Source organism: Malurus melanocephalus, unplaced genomic scaffold (assembly GCF_030028575.1).
Source record: "Malurus melanocephalus ecotype Western Australia unplaced genomic scaffold, MMel_1.1 scaffold_696, whole genome shotgun sequence".
NCBI classification, from domain to species: Eukaryota; Metazoa; Chordata; class Aves; order Passeriformes; family Maluridae; genus Malurus; species Malurus melanocephalus.
In genome coordinates, this window is record NW_026623928.1 from 69,812 (window position 1) to 92,652 (window position 22,841).

General features: G+C 50.4%; 2 protein-coding genes across 2 annotated transcripts in view; one reads left to right on the forward strand and one right to left on the reverse strand.

Moving 5' to 3' along the window:
* STK32A (serine/threonine kinase 32A) overlaps positions 1-2,529 on the forward strand; it is a 15,612-nt gene extending 13,083 nt beyond the window's left edge. Inside the window, exons 8-11 of the mRNA XM_057384301.1 lie at positions 1,279-1,475; positions 1,649-1,777; positions 2,123-2,187; positions 2,433-2,529. Coding sequence (XP_057240284.1) covers positions 1,279-1,475; positions 1,649-1,777; positions 2,123-2,187; positions 2,433-2,520 — 479 coding nt within the window. The 3' untranslated portion in view covers positions 2,521-2,529. The remainder of the gene's footprint in view (positions 1-1,278; positions 1,476-1,648; positions 1,778-2,122; positions 2,188-2,432) is intronic.
* A 1,342-nt stretch (positions 2,530-3,871) lies between these two features.
* Positions 3,872-22,841, reverse strand: part of LOC130584351 (dihydropyrimidinase-related protein 3) — a 29,142-nt gene continuing 10,172 nt past the window's right edge. The window contains exons 2-14 of the mRNA XM_057384295.1: positions 18,278-18,366; positions 15,839-16,023; positions 14,674-14,838; positions 14,440-14,501; positions 13,964-14,044; positions 12,833-12,901; positions 10,285-10,405; positions 9,453-9,609; positions 7,011-7,152; positions 6,494-6,664; positions 5,720-5,899; positions 5,017-5,179; positions 3,872-4,557 (exon numbers count right to left, since the gene is read on the reverse strand). Of these exons, the coding sequence (XP_057240278.1) occupies positions 4,469-4,557; positions 5,017-5,179; positions 5,720-5,899; positions 6,494-6,664; positions 7,011-7,152; positions 9,453-9,609; positions 10,285-10,405; positions 12,833-12,901; positions 13,964-14,044; positions 14,440-14,501; positions 14,674-14,838; positions 15,839-16,023; positions 18,278-18,366 (1,674 nt within the window). The 3' untranslated portion in view covers positions 3,872-4,468. The remainder of the gene's footprint in view (positions 4,558-5,016; positions 5,180-5,719; positions 5,900-6,493; positions 6,665-7,010; positions 7,153-9,452; positions 9,610-10,284; positions 10,406-12,832; positions 12,902-13,963; positions 14,045-14,439; positions 14,502-14,673; positions 14,839-15,838; positions 16,024-18,277; positions 18,367-22,841) is intronic.

Sequence of the window (22,841 nt, forward strand, 5' to 3'; positions counted from 1 at the left end):
TCTGCTGTGCTGCATCCCGGGCTGCACTGCTGCTGCTGCTGCTGCTTTGGGTCTGCTGTGCTGCATCCCGGGCTGCACTGCTGCTGCTGCTTTGGGTCTGCTGTGCTGCATCCCGGGCTGCACTGCTGCTGCTGCTGCTGCTTTGGGTCTGCTGTGCTGCATCCCGGGCTGCACTGCTGCTGCTGCTGCTTTGGATCTGTGAGCTGTGCTGCATCCCGGGCTGCACTGCTGCTGCTGCTGCTTTGGCTCTGTGAGCTGCATCCCGGGCTGCACTGCTGCTGCTGCTGCTTTGGATCTGCTGTGCTGCATCCCGGGCTGCACTGCTGCTGCTGCTTTGGCTCTGTGAGCTGTGCTGCATCCCGGGCTGCACTGCTGCTGCTGCTTTGGATCTGTGAGCTGTGCTGCATCCCGGGCTGCACTGCTGCTGCTGCTGCTGCTTTGGATCTGTGAGCTGTGCTGCATCCCGGGCTGCACTGCTGCTGCTGCTTTGGATCTGCTGTGCTGCATCCCGGGCTGCACTGCTGCTGCTGCTTTGGATCTGCTGTGCTGCATCCCGGGCTGCACTGCTGCTGCTGCTGCACCTCCTCGGAGAGCGTGGGCAACCTTGGCTTCCAGAGTCTCCTCTATAACTTTGTCTCTGGAATTAACTGAATTAGAAGTAGATATYGGTATATGTGTCGATAAATTTATCCCCAAAACTACATTTTTTTAGTCCTCAAAATACATTTTTATCCAGTTATGGAAATATTTGCAAGAAGTGCTGTTGAAATCCTTTGATACCGTGTGGTTTATGCACCACTGAAATTTTTTTTTCACTACAGCTTTTATCAAAATTGCTTCAAAATCATTACTGGAATAATTTTGAAGCTGAAATCCCATTTGAAATATTGAAGCCATAGCTTCAATAAACTAGACTATGGCTTAACAGTGGCARCAAAGCTGAGCTCTTACTCTTGCATAGCAGCACTAGCAGCAAATTTTAGGGAAGTGTGTAAACAGTTTTATATTTTCAGCTAAGTGTAGGCAATAAAGTAGTACTTAATGTAGCTTTTTTTTTAAATAATATATATGTACTCTGTCATTTCWAATGAAACAGACGATCAAACATTTTAATGAAAAGAGGATGTAAATTCTTTGAGACAGAATCACAGTGTATTTTCCAGGAAGAAGATTAAAGAATATCTCCATTTGCTTAAAAGTCAATGAAGCCAGTATTTCATTAATCGAGCAGTAATACAGGGATATTTACTGTATTTTTTTGTCCTATGTGTATGATAGGCCCTCTGCCTGCTCCACAGAATGTGCCTTGTGGGGATGGTCTCACCTCTTCCCTTTATCTCTTGCTGCAGCTGCTCGAACTGAACCCCGAGAAACGTTTTTCTCARCTGAAGGACATCCAGGCCTTCCCGTATCTGTCTGATGTGAACTGGGATGCTGTTCTCCACAAAAGGATAATGCCAGAATTCATTCCCATGGTAAAGCCATTAGAGTTTAAGTGTTCCTGATGTGCCCAAGCATCACATGCCACAGCCTGTCCCCACACTCAGCACTGGCACATGCAAAATTCACCTCCCAGACGCAGTCCAATTTATAAGAGACTCCTTAAGACAGGCTCTGATCACAGAAGGCCACCTCTCTCTCCCTCCAGAAAGGCATACTGAACTGTGACCCAACCTTTGAACTGGAAGAAATGATCCTGGAATCCAAACCTCTTCACAAAAAAAAAAAGCGCTTGTCTAAGAAGGAGAAAGATCCCAGCAAAAGCAATTCATCCCAGGTGAGAGCAAGGAGGTACAAGCACGTGGTCAAGGAAGTCTTTCATTTTTCAATGATTGCCATCTAGCAAACCACAGCAAACTGAATATTTTTTTTTTTTCCTTATAACCAACTTTATTCCTAAAACTGTGCCCCAGATTCCCTGTGGTGAAAGGCAGAATGTGTACTGGTTTACTGCAAGAGGAGATCCTTGATGCCATTCTCCCCACTGCAGGGCTAAAGATGCTCTGTGCTTAAACATGAGCATGTATCTTTATGTCTCGTTGAAACTGTCCTTGCAATGTTTTTTTGTGTCAACTGTGAATTTTTACCCCATCTCTTTCATTTTTTCTTTCCAATGGGAAAGGCCAGCCACCTCCAGAAGCACCTGGAAATGCTCCAGAGGGACTTCATAGTTTTCAACAGAGAGAAGTAAGTTTTGATCCAGAGGCAGCAGAAGAAGCTCTGGCCCCTGCCAAAGCCTTTGACAAGTTTTTGGGGGCCAGGGTCGGGGGAGCTCAGGGGGGAAAGGGCTGTGGGAGACCAGTGTTGGGGGGATTTGGGGTGCTCAGGGCTGGAGGAACTGGGGAGGGAGTGGGGTGCTCCAAGGCTGCTGTGGGATCTTGGCACTGTCTGGGCTTTCCCTCACAGCTCAATCMTTCTTTTCCATCGCCAAGGGTAAGACCCCACCATGACAGCATCCAGGAGACCATGACAAAAAGTGGAGGCACACGCAGGGAGGACAACCAGAACAACACCCTCTGAGAACAGCACAGCCCCTGCAGGAGACCTCCTCAGGAGATTGGGGCTCACCCACCCATGCACCCTCACAGTGCTGAGCTATGGACTTGTCCTCTGCTGCTGGGACCCTGCCATCAGTGCAGGGCACAGGGCTGTTCTCAGGAACTGTTGGTGTGGTCTTGCCAAGGCTGAGATTGGCCAAAGCGTCGCTGCTGCAGTAATGCTGGGAATGATGCTGTTATTTAAATGCTTTAACAGGCCTGAGATTTCACCCCCTTGTTTTACATTTTTCCCATTCTCAGCAACATAGTGAATGCGTGATGAACTCTTTGCCTCCAATTAACCCGAAGATAAACATACCACCTAGTCCATCTGTCTGTGCAGGGGCATGCAGCAAGCGTCCCAGCACCAAGTAGCACACTTAGTGCCTAAAAACGAGCTTTAGTTTGGTGTGTGCYATGTTGTGGCCCCTTCTGCAGTGGTGTGGGGAGGGTGTCCCACTGCTCCAGCGAGCTGTCATCACCTCGGGGTGCCAGGATGAGAAGACTGTTCCAGGAAAGGCTGCTGGGACTGTGASTGCAGCACTTGCTGTGCTGGTGCCCCACGTTGGCTCCTCGGGGGTGGCTGATGCGCTGCAGCTGCACCTGGGCAGAAGCATCACCATGAAAATAACCACCAGGAAAGGGGCCCTTAGGACTGCTGCAGGGACAGCCTGTCCTTCCCAAGCTGCAGGCACATAAAAGTAAGTATTCAAGGTCAAATACTAATGAAGAAAAATAAAGTATATTTGYTTAGAATAGCCAAAACTGACCCTTAATTTTTGTAATCTTTAAAAAATACTCATACTCTTTTTTTTTTTTTTCCCATGCTGTGCAAGTTTTAAAGGACAATGCCTCTAGTTCTAACAGACAATGCCTGATGAAAGGGGAGCATTTAACTAAGATGAGTGCACAGGTAACAGGCTCCAAGGCTGCCCAGCCAGGACAACCCCAAAGCTGTGCCCAGGCAGTGCCACGTGAAGCTGATCCCTGCTCACACACAGGCAACAGGCACAGCTCTTGCCAGCAACACACAGCCCATGGCCAGGCCACGCTCAGCMAGAGACTGCACGGGCAAACTGAACAGACTTTTACAAACACTTGCAACATGCTGTTCTGCCAATCCATTTGCCTGAGCAGCTGCAGCACTCCCRACACTTGTAGCAGTGAGCACTGCATGTGGCACCCTGASAGCCTGTCCCTGCAGCCCCAGCACTGCCCAAAGCCCTCCTGCTGCCCCGGCACAGCTCCTGCACAACAGCTCTGCACTGCCCCTGCCAAGCAGCAGCAGCCTGAGGAAAAGARGAGCCAGCCAACAACAAGAGTTGTTTGAAGGAACAACTTTTTTTTTTTTAATAAAGTGTACAAAGTAGTAAAACTCCTTACACAAGTTGCTGTGACAGCCATTACAGAGATGATTCGAACTCCCCCACAGACCTCATGATGAAACTCCAGAGCATTGGGGGGAGATGAAGGAGATGAACACCACAGATCTACCTGTCCCTACGAGCTCAGTACACCTGCCCTCCCCAATCYACATCCTGCCCTTGGCCAGACCCTGCCCCCTCACCTGCCTGGCCAGGTCACCCTGTGGGCTGTCCCCACTGTCCCACACCACGGCATCCCACACACATTCAACACCATTAACACTGAACTGAGCAACCTGTCCGAGCAGCATGCATACAGAGAGGAAGAGCAAAACACAACCCAACCAAACCCACAATAGCAACAACAACAGAACTTTAAGGCTATGCAAAAAACAAATTGAAGCAACATCTTTAAAGCTAGGTAGCAAGTAGCATCTGTGAGACATAAGGCTTCAGGCTTATTGATTCTTCAGAACAGGTTTATTTCTTTTCCTTCTTTAAACACCAATGTACTATTTTTCTTCCTTTGCTTGAACAGGGATTTTGTTTCCTCCTCAGCTGGGACATTTAGCTCAGGGAGGTGATGTTGGARCGGCCTCCTGGGGGTGCGACGATGCGCTTGCTGGCTGAGCGCATGCCTTCATCAACCTGGGTACCTGGGAAGGACAACAAATACAAAGGGAAAGGCGGGGAGCAAAGTTAAGAGCATTTTCTTTATAGGATTGAGCAGTCAGGGAGCCTGGAGTCTTGCCAAGGCACTCCTGAGGCTATCTACTGCAATCCACACCATCTCCAACTCCAGTAGCAACCCCAAGAGGAGCAATGGCTTGAACATCTCTGCAGATGCTCTGTGAACAGATGCAGGCAGCAAGAACAGCATCAGAGGCTGTGCTGACCTTCACAGTCACTGCAGTCTCCACAATCTGCCTCCCTTTTACTGCAAGGGGCAGCTCCAGATATTTCCTTTAAGGGACACACAGGGTCTTGCCCTGCCATGGTCCACTCTTGTGCTAACCTTGCCCAGGCCACCTCCAACTGCGCCCTGCCCCAAGCCAGGGACAGGGACCCCCAGSCAGTGGCTCTGTCCCCTTCCAGCCCAGCCAGCACGTGTTCACCTGACAGGCTGAATCCAGACTGGTGGAGATTCCTGATGGGCGGTGTCTGCCGTGTGGGGGACCCCCTGGTGGAGCCCGCAGGGGTGCCCCCCTTGGGGGTGGTGGTCAGGTCAAACACGGGTCCRTCATACAAGCCCCGGGGCACAGCATGCATCTCTGCCATCTGTCACCAGAGAGAAGAGCAAAGTGACACYCCTCTGAGCCCTGGCCTCTGGGTCCCCTTGCAGAGGGAACTCACACTGCCGTGTGCTCYAAGTCCTGCAGCACTGAGGCCTGGCACAGCCCCACTGCCCACCCTTCACCTCTGCCCTGTGAGCTGTGCAGAGCCAGTGCAACAGGCTATCACCCAGATGGGGTTTGTGCTGCACAAACAGAGGAGAAGGTGATTTTGGCCAATATCTTTTATTTTTATCTCAGCACTTCCTTCCACACTCCTGCTGCAGCAGGACAGGATAAGAACAGACATCACCACAGCTGACCTTGAGGAGCATCTGCCTCCAAAACAGCACATCATTAACATAAAGGGAAAAGCTCCCKATCCAAGCCTCAGCTATTTTGTACATTCAAAATACACCAGTAGTTTGCAGCACTGCTTACAGGGTCCAGCAAGAACAGCAAAGGAAAACCAACCAGTGATTAAGGAAAAAAGCAATTTGGGCTAACAGTATCCCAACTCTGTCTCCTGGCATCCCCATCTCCTCACCTTCCTCCTGGCTTTGATGCGCTTGTAGACATAGTCAGGGAAAGGGCTGCTGGGCAGGAATCGTCCGGTCCCCTGGGTCACATGCAGGTTGCCATCCTCCAGCATGATCTTCCCCTGGCATATGACAACCACTGGGGCCCCACGGAGCTCCATCCCCTCAAAGATGTTGTATTCGGCCACCTGCAGCAACACAGGGGATCACAGTCATGAGGGACACGAGCACTGTCTGCCCGCTCAGGGCAGGTCAGTCCCCACACTTGCCACTSGAGTCACCAGTGCAGGCAGAAGACACGGACAACCTTCCCTGCTCAGAGGCCTCCCAGCCCATCACAGCTGAAACCCACTACAACTCCCAACAKGAACCTGCTGTGTGTGACAAAGTACTCCAAAAACAGACAAAGGCAGGACCTAGGCTTGAAGTAAGGCATGGTCTTTATGACATRCATCATACAAAGCACCGTGGCAAAGCCAGAAGAATATTTGTGCTTGGGAGAAGAACCAAGGTAAGGAGAAGTGGGTCTTTATACCTGCATGGGCCAGGGTCAGGAGGAAGAACACCCAAGCAGGGTGARGAAAGTCCCATGTGCTGAGCCCAAGGTTCACGGACATTCTACCTACAGTCACAACTGGCACTGCCTGGGCCTGGAGCCTGGGCTCAGTCCCTTCTCCTTAGAGCCAAGTAGGACAGCACCAAGCACCAGCAGCCAGACAGCTTTTCTACAAAGCYACTCACACGCCACCCTTCAGCGCTCACACGATGAACAGAGGACTTACAGATTGATGGGTTTTTGCTGTGATGATCTTYACTGCATCAGGATCCCATATAACCAGATCGCTGTCCGAGCCCACYGCTATTCTACCTTTCCGTGGATACAGGTTGAAGATTTTGGCAGCGTTAGTGCTCGTCACAGCCACAAACTGGTTTTCATCCATCTTTCCTGTGGCCTGCTCACACACAAAGAAAACTGTCATTTTATRGGGAAAGGGTGAATAAGAGTCCTGGGAAGCACCATCTTCACTCCCACACAAGGGGCTGGCTGGCTGGGCCAAAGCTTCTGAGGCTGATCTTTCTAAAYGGGGCCATTCAAACCAAGAACTGGAGGCACAGTTACAGCTACTGGATGTTCACCCAGAGGCAATCACCTAATTGCCTCTCCTGGTCCAGCTTGTCTTGACTCTCAAAGCCAGAGAGCGAACAAGCTGGGTGCCCAGCTCTGCRGGGCAGTAGCGTGGGTGTGTGAAGTGTCAGCCAATTCTGCCCACTCTGCCCCCTCCCTGGTGGGACTCTCACCACTGCCTTGTCCCAGATGACAGACATTCGTTCCTCTATGCCATTGGTTCCTTCTGGTATCACTGTGAAGTTGTCTTTTCCAATGGCYTTCTGTGCAGTGCTGAAGGTACAGTGAGCACTCCCCGAAACCTGTAGATCACCACTGAGGAGTGGTGGAACAAACACATTTTCAGTCATTTTGCAGTCAGACAGCAGCAGAGACATGAGGGATATGGATTTCCTCTGGCCATGGACATCCCCTGGCGAATTTTTTTTTTCACTCTGCACCCTCATTTCCACAGCCCCTCAGCCTGAAGACTTCCATACGACCCAGCCCCTGGGGCAGTTGTGTCACAGAGGGGCAAGAGACCTCTGCCACACGGCACTACCCACCTGAGCATGGACAGCATCCTGTACAAAARAGAAGTCAACAGCTCAGCTCCTAGAGAACAGGGTGGTCTTTATATTAGGCCAGAAGATGTCCTTTCATACTGGACTCCATCATTTGCACAAGCACAAAACTAAAAACATCACAGTGCAAGTCAGAAAACTCACTTCTGGCAGTTTGTCAGGTCTGCTTGAGAGAGCCCTCTGCCACRCAGGGAGGAAGGGGCCTCTCTGCTCCAGGAGTGTTCCCCAGTCCAACAAGCCAGCCCTTGTGTTGTGCACAGCCCTCCCCTGCCCTGTGAAAGCCTGTTGCAGTGGGATGGAGGGAGTTGGGACTGCCCAGAAGCAGCTCTGTGCAGGAAGCTCAGAAATACATCACTGACCCCACTTTACCCTCTGCCCAAAGGTGTCCCTGGACACATGAGATGTCCTGACCCATCCCACTCCTTGGAAAGAGGCAAAGCCAGCGAGCTGCCAACACACAAGGCAGGGTAACGGGCTGTCCATGGCTCCCTGGCAGTCACCCAGCTGCTGCTGCATCTTCAGGGAACACTGGACAGCAGCAGCTGCAAAGTCACTGCTGCCAGGCAAGAGAAAGCAGACCAAGGCAGGCCAGCTGCCAGTATTGCCCCCATGAGGCAAGGAGCCTCAGCACCTGGACAGTGCAGACACAGTGACTCTCCTCAAGGCTATGAATCAGCCCCAATCCACTAGTAATCTCCACCTTCCTCTGATAATTTCTGCCATGTGTCTGATGGACTGCACAGCCAGAGGCCCAGAATAATGACACAACATGCTTCCTAATCTCCATCAGATTTGTCCTGCCTGCAGGAAAACTAGCCATCCAACTCAGCTGGAACCTCGCATTCTCTCCTCCCACTGCAGCCTCACAGAAAACAGTATGGCAAAGGTGTCAGGACAGACACCTATGAGCTGCAGAGACCAAGCATTGCTTGTGTCTTCTTTGAGGTCTAGAGTGAATTGGAMGTGAAAGGTAAGGATTAGAAAACCAGTTCAGAAGCTGGGCTCATTCTTCCCTGCTAGGCCTAACAAGACTTGCACTTATATCACACATCCATTCAGAGCTAGCTTTTGTTTGTTGACCACAGCAAAATCCATGGTGAGCTGCATATTCAGACCGCAAATGCACTGGCACCTCTTTTACACCTACAGCATCTCCACTCTGGCACAACCCAGATTTATCCTAACATGCCCTGTTGGAGACACCTCTTAGTGAATTCCTTGCTCATCTTGACAGAGTTGTTTCCAGCACTACCTCAAAGGAAATTTCCATTTACAACCCCTCAATGTCAGCCATCSCCTGGCTAACACAGACAAGCCAGCATACGCACAATTGGATGTACAAACACAGGCTGAGAGTGGTGTGCAATGGCCACACAGCACATGGACAGGGCCAGGGACGTGCAGTGTCCTCAGCTGCTGCCCTGGCCTTGCAGATGGAGTGTAACTGTGAAGGGTCATAGCAAACTGCAGAAGTGCTTTTCTTGTTTGTCTTTGTTTTCAACAAACACCGTCTCCATTCCCTTGCTTTTAGGATGAAAAAACAACCTGCCATCCCAGACAGATGTGCAGGAGCTGCTCCTAAAGGTCTCCCMCACTCAGCATGCTCTGCTACTGCTCACCTATACAGGCATGTGAACGTTTGTTTTGTATTTGCCTGGGGTCCCCAGCAGGCTGTGAAACCTGCAATGCCTACACATTGCTGCAGCATCCCAACCTGGGCAGCCATTGCCCACTTCTCCAGCCTGGTGAATGGTTCCACGCACAAGTCTGTGTTAACTTGCCCTYATTTCTTTGCCTTCTTCAGGGCATTTAAAATGGTTCGTGACTACTCATCCTGGTACTTTTCTCATTGCTGATGAGTTAAGATGTTAAGTTTATGGTGTCCTCCCTCCACTCTTGAGGATAAACCAACAGGGCTTGGAGTCAGAGCCATTTCACCACTCAGCTCATTTAAATACCTACAGYGAAGTGGTTCAGGTTGGATTAACCTCTTCCTCTGCTATCCAGAGTCCATTTTCCCCTAGCTGTATCCCCAGCAGAACTGTCACTTACCTGGCCAGGAGAGAGTTCATGTAGTCAGGAGTTGTTGGGTCTGGGCTCAGTGGTGGAGACACCACAAATGCCGCAGCCTTGGCCCAGTTCTTGCTCCAGTAGTGTGTTCCATCAGTCCCCAGACTGGCCGTGATGGGCTCACCAAACACCACAATGCCTGGAGAAGGGCACAAAAAGAACAGCATTTCAGAGGAGCCTGGTAGCATTTTCTGCTCCACCATACAACTTGCCATGTCCCAAGAATACCCAGACCCACGCCATCACCAAAGGGTCCTCGTGCTCAAGGGCACAATCCTAGTGTGCTAGAATCCCCCTTCACACCTCCTGGGGTGGGGGCACAGAGCCCACTGACACAGTTGTGGACATGCCCACACTTGTGGGGCATCTCTGTGCTCCACCACCAGTAACAAACAGAGCTCCCAGCCACCTGAAAAGGCATCCAGGCACCTCTGAAAAGCCACTCAAAGGGAGGCCAGAGCTACACACAGCAGCTCAACCCACTAGCACATGCATTGAACAAAGTATCCTCAYTGAGCCCTTCACAGCTGCTGACAAACTGTGGTGTTTAAAGCATCGCTCCTGTCTGTGCCCCACATATTGACGTTACCTGATTGACAACAGGAGGTGGATCCATGTGGCCYGTGCAGAGTCACCCTGCCCTTCACACGTCAGGCAAACTCCTGAGCTWTCTGCTTCCTAGCAGAAGGGGAAGCACTGGACAGCACTGGAAGCATAGTGCTGGTCTTGGCAAAACCACGAGGGACATGGTGRCCAATAATCCAGGATCCTGGCGGCAGCAGCAGCGCTGAGTGCAGCACCAGTTGCCACTCACCTTTTTTTCTGGCCTGTGAGATGAGGTCAGCAGCACTTTTGCTCATCACTTTAGTCACGTAGAGAGGACAGTTGGTCTGGCTAGCAATAGTGATGGCCCGAAAGACAGCTTCTGCTTCCAGCTGGAAGAGAGGATGGCACACAGCTGCAGAGGAGCATGGCTGGGCAGGGAGGAGTCCTTGTTACTCTCAGCACACCACTGATTGTTGAGGACACCCTCGCTTTTACCCTGGACTCTCTAAGGGCAGTTTAATCAGSGAGTCCTGAAGGGGAAAGCTTCAGTCTCCCCAGAGCCGGGCCCGAACTGCAGGCTACAGTAACACAGTGCTAGCCCCAGGAGCCGTGTCTGGACCCTGCTCCATGCCCAGCACAGGGGCACTGCCTGAACCTTGCTGGGGGGCCAGCAGAGCTGCATGTGCTGTCCTTCCCTTCCCACTGCTGGGTTCCAGCTCTCCCAGCAGCCCAAGGAGCCCAGGGACTGCTGCCCAGCCTGCCAGCAAAGCTTGCAAGAGGGTCAAACTTTTCATAGCACTCTCTGCTCCAGGCTGTAGCATGGCTGCAGCAGGTTTAACCAAATGCTACCTCCATGGCAGGGWGCAAGGGGCTGCACACTGGCAGGCTCTTGCCACTGAGCCCTGGCCATCCTCCAGTGCAGYTGCTGCTTGCCCCAGCCCGCTGACACCCACCCTGCCTCACTGTSCTGCTGTTAGTGGAGGGTACACTTCCATCAGGATGGATATCTTTGGACTATTACATCAGCCTGTGCTGAGCCTGAGCTCAACCCTGGAATTCTCCAAGCGTTTGCTCTACAATTTGGCTTCAAGCATTGGCTTGAGAAAATTCAAAACAGRAGCCTTAAAAAGACACAATGATCCAGCTCTCAAGGCAGTGCCTGGGACCATGCCAGCCAAAATGTCCCAGGGCAGAGAAGCAGAGCACTGCACCCAGACACACATGCACACCTATGCCTCCCATATTTCTGCAGATCTATCTGATGTACAATGAAAAGAGGTTTTTCTCTCCTTAAAGACTTTTATCACCACTTACATGGGCTGGGCTGCAGTAGTTCACGGGGTTTAACATGTGGGCAGGAGTCACAGCCATCACCCCTCCCAGCAGGTTACAGTCTGGAGCAGAGGCATCATCCTGCCCTACCAAGTCATCACCATCATCTGACAGAACAACATGTCTTTAACCCCTACAGGACAGAGAACAGGCCACTCTCCCCATGCTTCGCCATCTGCCTGCAGGCTTTACAGGGTAGCAGGGTCATTTGTGCTCCACCTGACATTTTCCCAGGAAAATGTTCTGGAAGAAGGACACTTTATTTTCAAAGGCAATGAGATCTGGATTTGGCTGAACAGGTAAGGTCTAGAGCCTTGCACTGTTCTYAGCTGTCTTATACTTTAATGGCATTTCAGTATCAAACACTTAACAATGTTTTACTGGCTCTGGATGAGAACTGCAGTGCTGATGGTAATAGGACAGTTCTCAAATCCGGGCACAACCACAGCATCCCGTAATTGCACCTTAGCTTGCCAACTGTTGGCCACAGCTTAGAGTAATAAAAATAAATGGCAGCTTACACAGAGAGTGACTCTGAGCCACTGTATTTGACACTGAGACTTTTCCCTACCCAGGAAAATGTTTAACACTCTTATACTTCTAAGAGAATAAGCACTGTATTACACTAGGCCATGTATGTTGTTACCYGGCCTAACACAATCAATTTCTTACATTTTTAATTTAAGGCAACTGATTTTATTTCAGCAGACCCTGAGGTAAAAATCTGCCCTTGTGCTTCCCTGCTCAGCTTTGCTACTGCACCAAATTCCTATTTTTTTCTTCTTTCACAAGCTGTGAGAAGTCAAAGCATCTCTCAGCAGGGAGTTATGTGAAGGAAAACTATCTAAAATTAGACTMAACTCATACCAATGCACCAAACAGAAAAATACCCTGCAAGCTAAAATTAGAAGTAAGGTAATTAGTGTTATGACCATGATTTGTAACCAGGGAATTCCCTTTCTCTTTCCCTCCCACTCCTTCTACCAATGGCTTCGTCCATTTGACTCTGACAGATACTTTAGAGACAAGGCAGGCATAAAGCAGGAAAAGGCTGGAATCTGTCAGCACTTACTGAACAGTGATTCTCAGAGAAAATAAACCACATCATCAGATTCTTCTTATGTTTCTCACATCCGTGGAGTCACCTATGCAAGATAAAGACCCCCTGACCAGCCTCAAGGGCTGCTACAGCCATACAGAAGACACTTTGGTTGACTGATTCCACTYTGTGAGACTCAGAACGAGGGCTTCTATCTCTGCGGGGCAACTCAAGCAAGACTGGGAATTGTTTGTCACAAATATGCACCTTGCTCCCTCCTGGGCTGCTGATGAACAATACAGCAGTGCCTGTATAAATGGAAACCCCTGGATGTACACACACCCCCCCTGCCCTGATGCTTGCCCAGCCCTACTAAACAGTGAGCCCTACTGTGACTGGGAAAACTATTCAGTGAAGTAAGGTTGAACTGTCCTCTGCWTCTTACCTCCTCAGGTCTGCTCAGCACGTGGCCTTCAGGGCCTGTTATTCCCATTTCCAACATCCTGGCCTGTTCCTAGCACATCAAAAGAACAGAGGGATGTTACAAGACTGAAACTATCAAGCAGAAAAACAGCTCCCTTCTGTGTGAACCCTTCCCTCAGGACCATCACCACCCTACGTCCTGAGGGACCATCGGGCATGGTGAGAGGCTGCTGTACCCTGAAGGGGTTTGAGAGAGAAAGAGGGAACATGGGGAAATGGTTGGGCAGGCACTAACTTAAACCTCTTGGATGAAACAAGCACAGTGTGGAGACAAAAGAGGGCTACAAAACTCCCCATGCTCTCCAGTTCCCAGGTCTATGAAATGCCACTAATTAATAGTTTTGGGGCATTTCATGATTAGACAGGTGCTAAAATRGAGATAAGCTCTGGTCAATACAATTTCTCTGACCACTCTCCTCATGTTTTCACATGAAGGAGCCATCCAACCATACACTGCAGCTCTAAAATGTCCAAAGAAAAATGGATTTTTTTTAGTCTAAGAGGATGCCCAAAGAATAACCTCTTGGTTCCTTCTCCTTCAACTTTCAAGAATAAAAGAAAAACCCAAACAGTTGCAGAGCTTAACTGAACATTGTCTTCTCTGTCTTAATGAAAATCAAAACATTGGTGTCAGCCAGCACCAAATACAACACAGCAGGCCACTACATTACCCACTTAATCACTAAACCACATCCCTTAGAACACCTCCCTTGCAAACCCAGCTTCTTTAGCTAGCTGCTCGCTTATAGGGAGAGAGGCCCTCTCAAGGCACTTCTCAATGGACTTCACCTCTACCTCTCCTGGCCTGCTATGCCAAAGGAAAAGGTCTCTGCCTCTCCWCACTGAGGACAGCTGCAGCTGGAGCAAACACACCCTACTCACTGTTATTTAGGTAATTGCTAATTCACTATTTCAAATTCACTTATGCACAACRTATTCACAGTAAAAAATCTTGCTCAATTTGATCTTGCTACTGAGCAGCAAAGATATCACATTGAAAAGATGTCCAGCTTTAGAGCCATTTTGCTAATGCCCCACACCAAATCTACCTGGGACAGATTTCAGTTTTTGCATGCCAGAAGYAGTTAGTTACCTGTGCAATTATATCCCCGTTTTCTGCATGAACTTGGGCTATGGCACCCAGCTCTGCCAGGCAGCTGAATATCTCATACAGCTAAGAGACAAGAAGAAATGATTACTGAGCAGGCTGCCCATGGCCCTGATACCCCAAATGGCCCTTCAGCCCATGGCCCTGGCAGCAGCAGGACGCAGTGTAGCCATGCCAGGCAGAGCTCTGGCCATGCTGGAACCAGCTCTCTGAAGGATGTATCAAAAGATGCTCCCAGTGATCTCCACACTAGACSTGTGCCTCCATGTGGAGACAAGAGCCAGCCAGCCCACAGCACAGCCCGGGGCACCCCTGCACAGGCAGCCAGGGTAGAGGAAGGAGCGACAAGGCCTGGGCAGGGGCAGCAGCCACCAGCCTTACGAGCTGCCCCATGGCCACCACGACTGCCACCCCCACTGCTCCTTGCATCGACACCATCACGGCTGTGCAGGTGCTCTCACCTCGGTGTTGGACATCTGGTACAAATCCTTGTAGGCCATGTAGAGCATGAAGGAGTTAACGCCTGGGGCAGGGCAGAGAGGAGAGAGCCATGAGCTGGGTAAGTCAGGCTGCTCYGCCACCCTCCCCASCGCTGCCCTGTGGGCACAGCTCTGCTGCAGCTGCGCAGGCCCCCATGGGCAGCCCAGAGCGCAGGAGCAGGGCTGGCCAGGGCCGTGCACCAGGGCAGCACTGACCTTTCTCCTGGACCAGGGTGTGCAGCTCCTGCCGCACGCGGTCGCTCCAGCGCGGGATGTCCACGTGCAGGGCGTAGTCGCAGCACGCCTTCCCGTCCGCCCACTCGCGCCAGCGCTCCAGCGCCTCGGCCAGGCTGGACTCTGCCTCGGGCACCACATGGTCCACTGCAGGGCACAGCASAGCCAGGGCTGGGCAAGGGCCCCATCCCAGGCTGATCTCCTCAGCAGCTTCAGGGCAGCTCCCAAGAGGATCCTGCCACTTTCAACAGGTACCTTGGTTCCTTAACAGCATTAACTGGCAGAGAAGTGCACAGAGCCTTTGCTTAATGGCCTCTGGCACAGGACCAGGGGTTTTTACAGCTTCTGAGAAACTGGCTGGAAGCTGAWGAGCTTGTCTTTCCCCATCCCCATTCCTACCCCATTTGCACACATCCTCCTCCCACACTGCAACACTAATGCACCTTTTATTGCCCACCATGGAATCCCCACACCCTATCACACACCATTCCATTAAACATTTTTTTTTGGCACAGAGGAAGGAAAAACGGTGCAGGGAGGACAAGGAACCCTGCCCTTTATTGGAAGGATTGACACTTSATCCTGCATTCCAAGAAACCCTGCAGTGCACACAGCTGTAACCACTGSACAGGACAACACCTGGTCCTCAAACTAGTGCACAGCCATAGCATTCTCCAGGGAAGGACCTCAGAATTCCCTTTCCTTTTTCATTAGAAATGTTTATTTCTGAGCAGTGTGGGATGCCAGCGCACTGCTCTGTTCCTCTGCTCAGAGCCATCTGAGCACCATGCTGCCCTACTTTTGTTTAACAGAGAAAAGAACTTATGCCATTGTTCCTTTTTGAGTGTCTGCAGACAAAGAAGCACTGCAGAACACAGGATCTGCAAGGGCAAGGGGTCCTACACACCTTTCCCATCCCATCACTTCATCATTACTAAGGACCCAAAGATTCATCCCAATCCTTACTTGCTAGAGAGAGATTACAGAAAATATGAACACATTGTCATGAACTTTGGAAACAAACAGAGAAAAGCAAGAGAAAGAGAAAAGAGAAGAAGAAAAAAGAAAGAAGAGAAAGGAAAGAACTGGGTGGTCTTGCAGGAGTGCTGGAGTGCAGGAGTGCACAGGCCCTGCCTGCTGCACTCACTAATCATGGTKGTTCCACCAGCCAAAGCTGCTTTTGTTCCTTGGAAGAAATCATCCACAGCGGTCATTCCCTTGTATGGCATCTGCAGGCGAGTGTGGACGTCAATTCCTCCGGGGATCACCATCTTCCCATTGGCTTCTATGGTTTTRATCCCTCCAGGAACAATCAGGTTGTCTCCAATCTGCCTGATGAGATCACACCAAAATGCTCACACAAAGCCACAACATAAGCCCTGAACAGCTCAGCCAGGGACTGCCAGGTCAGCCCCGGACCAGCAGGAACACCCCACTCTGTCCTGCTCCCAGACCCAAGCTTGCCAGAGCTGGCAGAGCAAAACCACTCCAGTGTGCAGCGAGATGCAGGATTGCCTGGATGCTTACACCTCTGATGTGCACGGACTGTGCACAGATGTGCCATCTGTCCAGCTGCTCTGCACGTGCCCTGGATAGCACCTACTGCCTGGGGCAGGCACTAGGCTGAGGTAGCTGGGGAGYGTGGTCTGACAGCCATCTCTGCAGTGTGTGGTGAGAAGCTGCCTGGGACCCCTCGCACCCCAGAGGATCGCCAGACAGGCTCTGGCACACATTTCCAGCACAGCACCCCTAACTGCTCACCCAGGGTTAGCAGCAGCCCTGCTTCCAAGTGAGCTACATCCCTAATGTCTCCTGCCCTGGTCCTTCTGCCCACCTTAAGTAAGGCTTAAGTTTGAGCTTACAGAGAAAGATAATTTCCACTGTAATGCCACAGCTGCTAGGCCCGCTCGGGGCTCATCAGGGACTTGCAATCGCTCACAGCACAAAGTCCCAACAAGAAAAGGACTCCTTTCCCCAGGGAGCTGGGGAATAGTTCAGCAAGTGCCCAGCCTGACTGGCTGCAGCCTGCTGGGCTCATGGCACAGTCTGCAAGCTCTGGGCTCACTGTCTTCCAAAGAAGTGCAGAGTTCTCCCCTCTCGTCTTCTCTGTGGCCCTAAAGGACAGCTTTGCTATCAGCAGGGCTACACTGCAGTGAAGGCAGCTAAAATCACAAGTACATAGAAATGTCTTCTGAAAACAAGAAATGGAGAGAGCTCCGAAATCCACTAGTAACCTAATAAACAACTGTAGTGCCCTGGAGCCTGTCCTGTTCAAGCACAACTTAATGTCCCCCGCCCTCTTGAAGGCCAAGTCAACTGAACCTCAGCATTCTCTTTCTCAGCCCCTGCCCCCTCAATCCCTTTACGTGTCCATATGTACAACTCAGTCTTCAAATCTCTTCTTTCAGAAATCATATTTTTATCAAGCTTTCCTCAGTCTCCTTGATAAATCAAGATAAAAGATAAATTGACTTTTGTGGAAAATTTTGGATTTCCTTGGCACACTGGAGAGGCAAAAATAAGAAGCAAATCCCATTTTTGCATTTCATTCAAGCTTAGTCACTTTGCAGGGATTTTTCCCTAGTGTAACAAAAATTCTGTAGATAGAATTGCTCACTCTGCTGTCCTCACAGCAATAAACCAGCAGCTCTTTCCACTGCCTTTATGGAGATGACTCCATCACTTAAGGTTTTTAATTGCTCACTGCATTCCTACCAGAATTCATTTGCAAGAGCATTTATCTTCCAAGGCACTGAAATTCTGTGGCCTTTAGGCTGTAGATGAAGCCCAGCAATTTGCCCAGGGATACTCAGAAAGCCTGTGCCATAGCAACACCTGAAGCTGGCTCTGATCCCCACCTGTGTAAAAGTACTTGTTGATCATGACTGGTATTGTCCACCAGGTAAAAACAGAGCTCCACTTAAGTATTTATCTGCTGCTGGATTTTTAACATATACCACCCTGGAAGACTGGATATTTAATTCTTACCATAGAGGAAGCAATGCCTTTTTAAGTCTCTCTGCTATAAACTAGCATGGTTCTTCCACACAGTGTGGAGATGGCCCCAACACGATACCTTTGCCAAGTTTGAATGGCAGCCTTTAAACAACAGCACTATTCCTGCAGCTGAGATGGAGAAGCTGGGGGAACCCAGAGGTTGCCCTCCAATTCCTGGAAATCTCAAGGATGTAGATGACTTGYAGCACAGCACTGTCCTCGTTAGTGCTAACAAACAGGATCCTGTGTGGGATCATTCATGCTAACACGGGTAACACAGGGCAAAACAGGAGTCAAAGATAAACCTTGTTCCTGGTGCAATTAGACACAACTTTGCTGTACAACAGACACAGTATCATAACCCCACAAACSTGACTGCAATTCAGTCACTGGAGTTATACTGAAAGCATGTCAGACAACCGTGTCTGTGCTCACRCACACTGCAGAGAGCTGAGCCACTGAATAGAGAGGGTTATCAAGTGGTAGCGCCTGGCAAGTTGCGTACAGACCACATCCACAAAAAGCCAACAACCACCCAACCTGAAGCTGGATTAAGAGGAGATGGAGATAATAGAAAYCCCATACTTACTTTATGAGGCCATCCTCCACGTAAATGTCAGCATAGAATGACTGGTCATCATTGACTATTCGCCCTCCTTTAATAAGGAGACGATCGCTCTGAAAYGGGAAACACAGCAGTTGTCAGTAGGGAGTAACACACAGATCCTGTCCAGAGGAACTGGGATGGCTGAGGTCCTGCTCTTTTATCTACCTCCACCTGCACAAGTCAACAGCAGCTGCAGGCAGTACAGGGGCAAACCAGCTGATSTCACACATGGCTGCCATGAATTCAGGTGACCCAGGCTGACCGTGTTGTGCCAGAGAACATGCCATCTACCTGACTGCTTAAAACACTTCCAGCAACTCTTCAGCTCTTGAAAATGCCTTGCCTTCCACTCTGTTACCCCCAGTGCCCTCAGTTCAGGTTTTGGAATGTTAATACACACCTCTTCCACAGTCCAAACCTGGACAAGGGCTGACCAGAGCCTTCAGCAGGGCTCCCATGCCAGCCTCACTCTGTGAAGCTCTTGCACAGTTAATTGCTCTGCAGGGAACCAGGTCTGYTCTCCATCCGCCTCCCTCGGGGCAATTTCTGCAGTATTGCCACCATGGTGGGAGCTTGCAGCTTCCTTTTTGTCAACAAGAAGAATGCAAAGAATACTCCTGTGTCCCTTTTGGCAGCAGCCAAAGCCCAGAGCCCCGCATGCATTTTACAGCAATCTCATCCCCACACAGCCGAGACAAAGGAACTGGGTGGGGAAAGGATGGGAATGCCGGCACGCTCAGTCGTGCTGCAGCTCAGCAGAGCGCGGGGGAACAGCTGTGGGCTCACCGAACTAGCCAGGCGAGGGCTGCCCCASCGATGGCCAGCAAGCCCAGTCCCGGCAACCCCGTCCTGGCAACGGGGATTGACCTTCCCCACCCAGCASAGCCCAGMAGGAGCCTCGCCTCCCACCGGGAAAAGAGCTCAGCTGAGCTGCTCCCGGTTCTCCTGCCACWCACCAKCCTCTCCAACAAGCAGACCTGGGGYCAGCCCCRGTTCTTCCCTGACCCAAGGTWACACACCAGGCAGCGRTTTTCCCAAACTGTGCTAAGGAGGGTCTRGAAGGAAGAGCACATTGCTGATCACAGTTCCCCACGCACAGCTCCTTCAAACATTGTGCACTGATGCACCTCCATGACCACACTGATATACTGGTCTAGAGCAGTGACCCGGGGGACCACAGCCACCTCTCACGAGCAGCCAAGGCATAAGGACAGCTGCTGCATGCTGTCCTGGAAGTGCCAGGCGCTTGGGCCAGTGCACGCCTGTGCCACACCGCTCCCCGTAGGGCASACGCTGGGCAATGCTCAGCTTTGGGGCTGAGGACCCTGAGCACAACAAGAAAAAATCCCTCCCTGCCCAGAAACAGGCCTCCATTTTTTTTTTTGTCTTGCCCTGCCCAGCTTTTGYCTGACCTCCACTGCTGACAGTGTCTACAAAGTACTCAGGCAGTCAGTGACAGCTCGTTCTGTCACTGGTGTGGCACTTGGTGTGAGGATCCATTTCTGCAGGTACAGYGGCTGCCTACAAGGCCAGACTGGTGCTTTCCTCCAGCTCAGCTCTGCCAAAACCAGATGAATTCRCCACGAGCCCTCAACACCTCTCCATGCTAGCAAGCTTTATGCTGAACTCTCCCTGTCTCTCTGCCTGTTYGCATTTAGGATCAAGTTTTCAAACCCATTTCCCATTCTCTCATGAACGCACTCTGCTCCTGRTGCCCTTAAGCATCATCTGATCATTTTGAGATCCCAAAGTATCAGGTGGTCTCAACAATTCTCTGAGTGATGCTGCAGAAAGAAAGGCAGGCAGSACTTCCAGAAGACTGCTGAACTCAGCCAAGAACAGTGCTCACCTCATTTACAAAGTACAAGGGCATACGGGGAGCAGAGAAGCAGGTGTACGGTTTTACTGATTTTTCCCTTATAAAAGAGACATTGATTGGAGTGGTGTTTCATCAGAAGCTGATGTTTCCTCCTTACTAATGTACCACACAACAGCACAGAAGAACCCCTGGAGTCATAGGGACAGACAGTCAGCAGCCAGCTGTACCATGATTCCCCACGGTCTGGGGCTAAGAAACAACATACCAATGACTACCAGTTTACCAAAATCTGCCTAGTCAGTAACTGAGGTTTTCCTCCCCACTTGTACCTGATACAACACACTAGCCACCCTCATACACCTTGTTTTTAGAGGCTGCAGAGATATTAYAAAGATGGTGTTTGGGGATTCCTGCAGGGGGATTGAGATGGGCATGGCTCASTAAGAAAAAAATATGGAATCTCCAGTCTAGGATCTTCCTGCCCTAGAAAAGGATTTTGCAACAAAAGCACAAAGACTGAGTAATTTTGATTCAACCAACAGTTTTGCTAACAGCTATTTTGTGAAATCAGGTCAAGATTTTAGTTTTCTACCACACTTTCTGCAGAAAAAACACACTGTGGACAGCAAGAGGAGAAATACTTAGACTGCCTTTCCAAASAGACTGTCTCTCAATAGACACATAAGATCTGAAATTACTATTCTCCTGAGCTGGGTGCCCCAGGATTAGYCACACACGTGAAAAGAAATACAATGTTGAGTGGTCTCTGATGCATGGTGCACAACACAAGACAAGTGAAGAGCAACACATCCATGCCAAGCTGATGGAACCATCACTGAGAAACCCACTGCCCTGGCTARCCTTCCCTCCCCGTATTTCTCCACCACACAACTGACAGATATGCCTGTACTTCCCAGTCTACCATCAATGACTACACGCTTGGCTGTCATGCTGTCACACAGCTTTTGACCAAGCTTTTACAACTCACGTTGGGAATATTTTGCTAACAATTTCTCTCACACTAACACATGCACCACTTCTTTATGCTCCCAGCCTCTCCACTAAAATGGCTGTCTTAGAAAAGATGAGAAATTGCTGTAAACAGATGCGATAGGCAAATTGTGTTTTTTCAGATGTTACTGGCAGAAACCAAACTACAAATACTGACTGCAGCACTGTTGAGTACAAGAGAAACCAGGAGGGACTGTTTCTGCATCCCCAGAAACACACACTAGGCAGTTGAAACAATAGCTGTTGGGAAGTACAAACACCCAGTTTTCCAATACATTCTTCATGAAAGCCCAACCTGCCCATTGCTTGGGAGACASAAGTGAGGAAGGCACTGCTCCTCTCGCTTGTCAGCTCTATTCCCTGATTGAGTGCTAACGGCTCAGAGATCTACAGGTGAATTACCTGCCAGGAGAAGTGGCTTCTGCTATTCTCTGTATAGKCTCATGCTCCAGACCTCCCCCACCTCAACTACAATGCTTTAGATGCTTTAAAGGTAACGGGACAACACACCCTCCAGCCTCTGTCTACTATCAAACATAGCTTAGACCATAATGTGCCATCCCCATTAGCTGCTACCTGTACTGACCCGCAAGAGATCTGGGGCAGAAATCTAGAGGGGAGGAATAAACAATGCCAACAATGCCTGGGGGGCATAATCAGTGGAAAAGGACAGAAGCAACTTTGTTCTAGGGGAGATGCTGGACCTGAGCTTTTATTTCTGCTACTCCATTAAAACAGAGGAGCCCGCCCACCACCTGACTTCACTTCATTGCCTCCCCTGAGTCCCCTGGTCATTTGACCAGAATTCCATGGTCATGTCTTCCACTCCAGCCAGAATATGATAATGCTGCAGAACAGGRCCAGGGAGTCCTGAAGGGTCATCCTCAAGCTGCCAAAATCAGAGGAGAGAGCTACCTGTAACATCAGTGACACAGATACTGCGTGCCTGCAGCATTTTCAGCTTCAGCAGAAAAGSAAGGGATTTAATAGGGATATATCAAGCAGCTTGGGAGATTTTGTTACCACTGAGGTGAGACAGCTCCCACTGGACCCCAGAGGAGCAGGCACAAGCCCTGCATATTAATAAAGCATATCATAAAGAAAAAGCCCCAGAGAACGGAGAGAAATCCCACCTGCAGTAGCAATGGTGGTGTCTCTATGGTGGTCTAAGGATACAGAAAAGGCAAGATGTGCAAAGCCATAATATTGCTTCTGAAAGCAATTGAATCTAGGCTGACAAAAGAATTTCTCTTTACAGTGGTTGAGATCTTAGTGCTTCTTTGGGAGCATTTTGTTCACATTTATACCATTCAAAAGAATAATGAAACTTAAGTGCTTTGCTTTTTGTTTTTCTTCGGCCAAGAAGAAACCGGCCAGAACCGTCCTCAGTAGAAACATCAGGAGTTCCATGAAGCCAGCGAAAAGCCAACAAGATAAAAGACCCGACCGCCCTCCCAGGAGCAAGCCCTCCGCGGAGCGAGCCGGGGAGCGGCTGCACGGCAGAGATGAGTCCCAGAGGAGCGGCACGGCCGGGGACCGCTGCCACCGGGGCTGCCGCCGCTTCAGGGCCAGCACAGCAGCGGTCCCCTCTCCCGGGCGGGTCCCCGAGCGCTGCACGGCACCGCCGCACCTGACACGGCGACACCGAGGGGCAGCCGCCCACCCCATCGGCCCCGCTCGGGAGGAGCCCCCCACCGGCACCGGGACCGCAGGGAC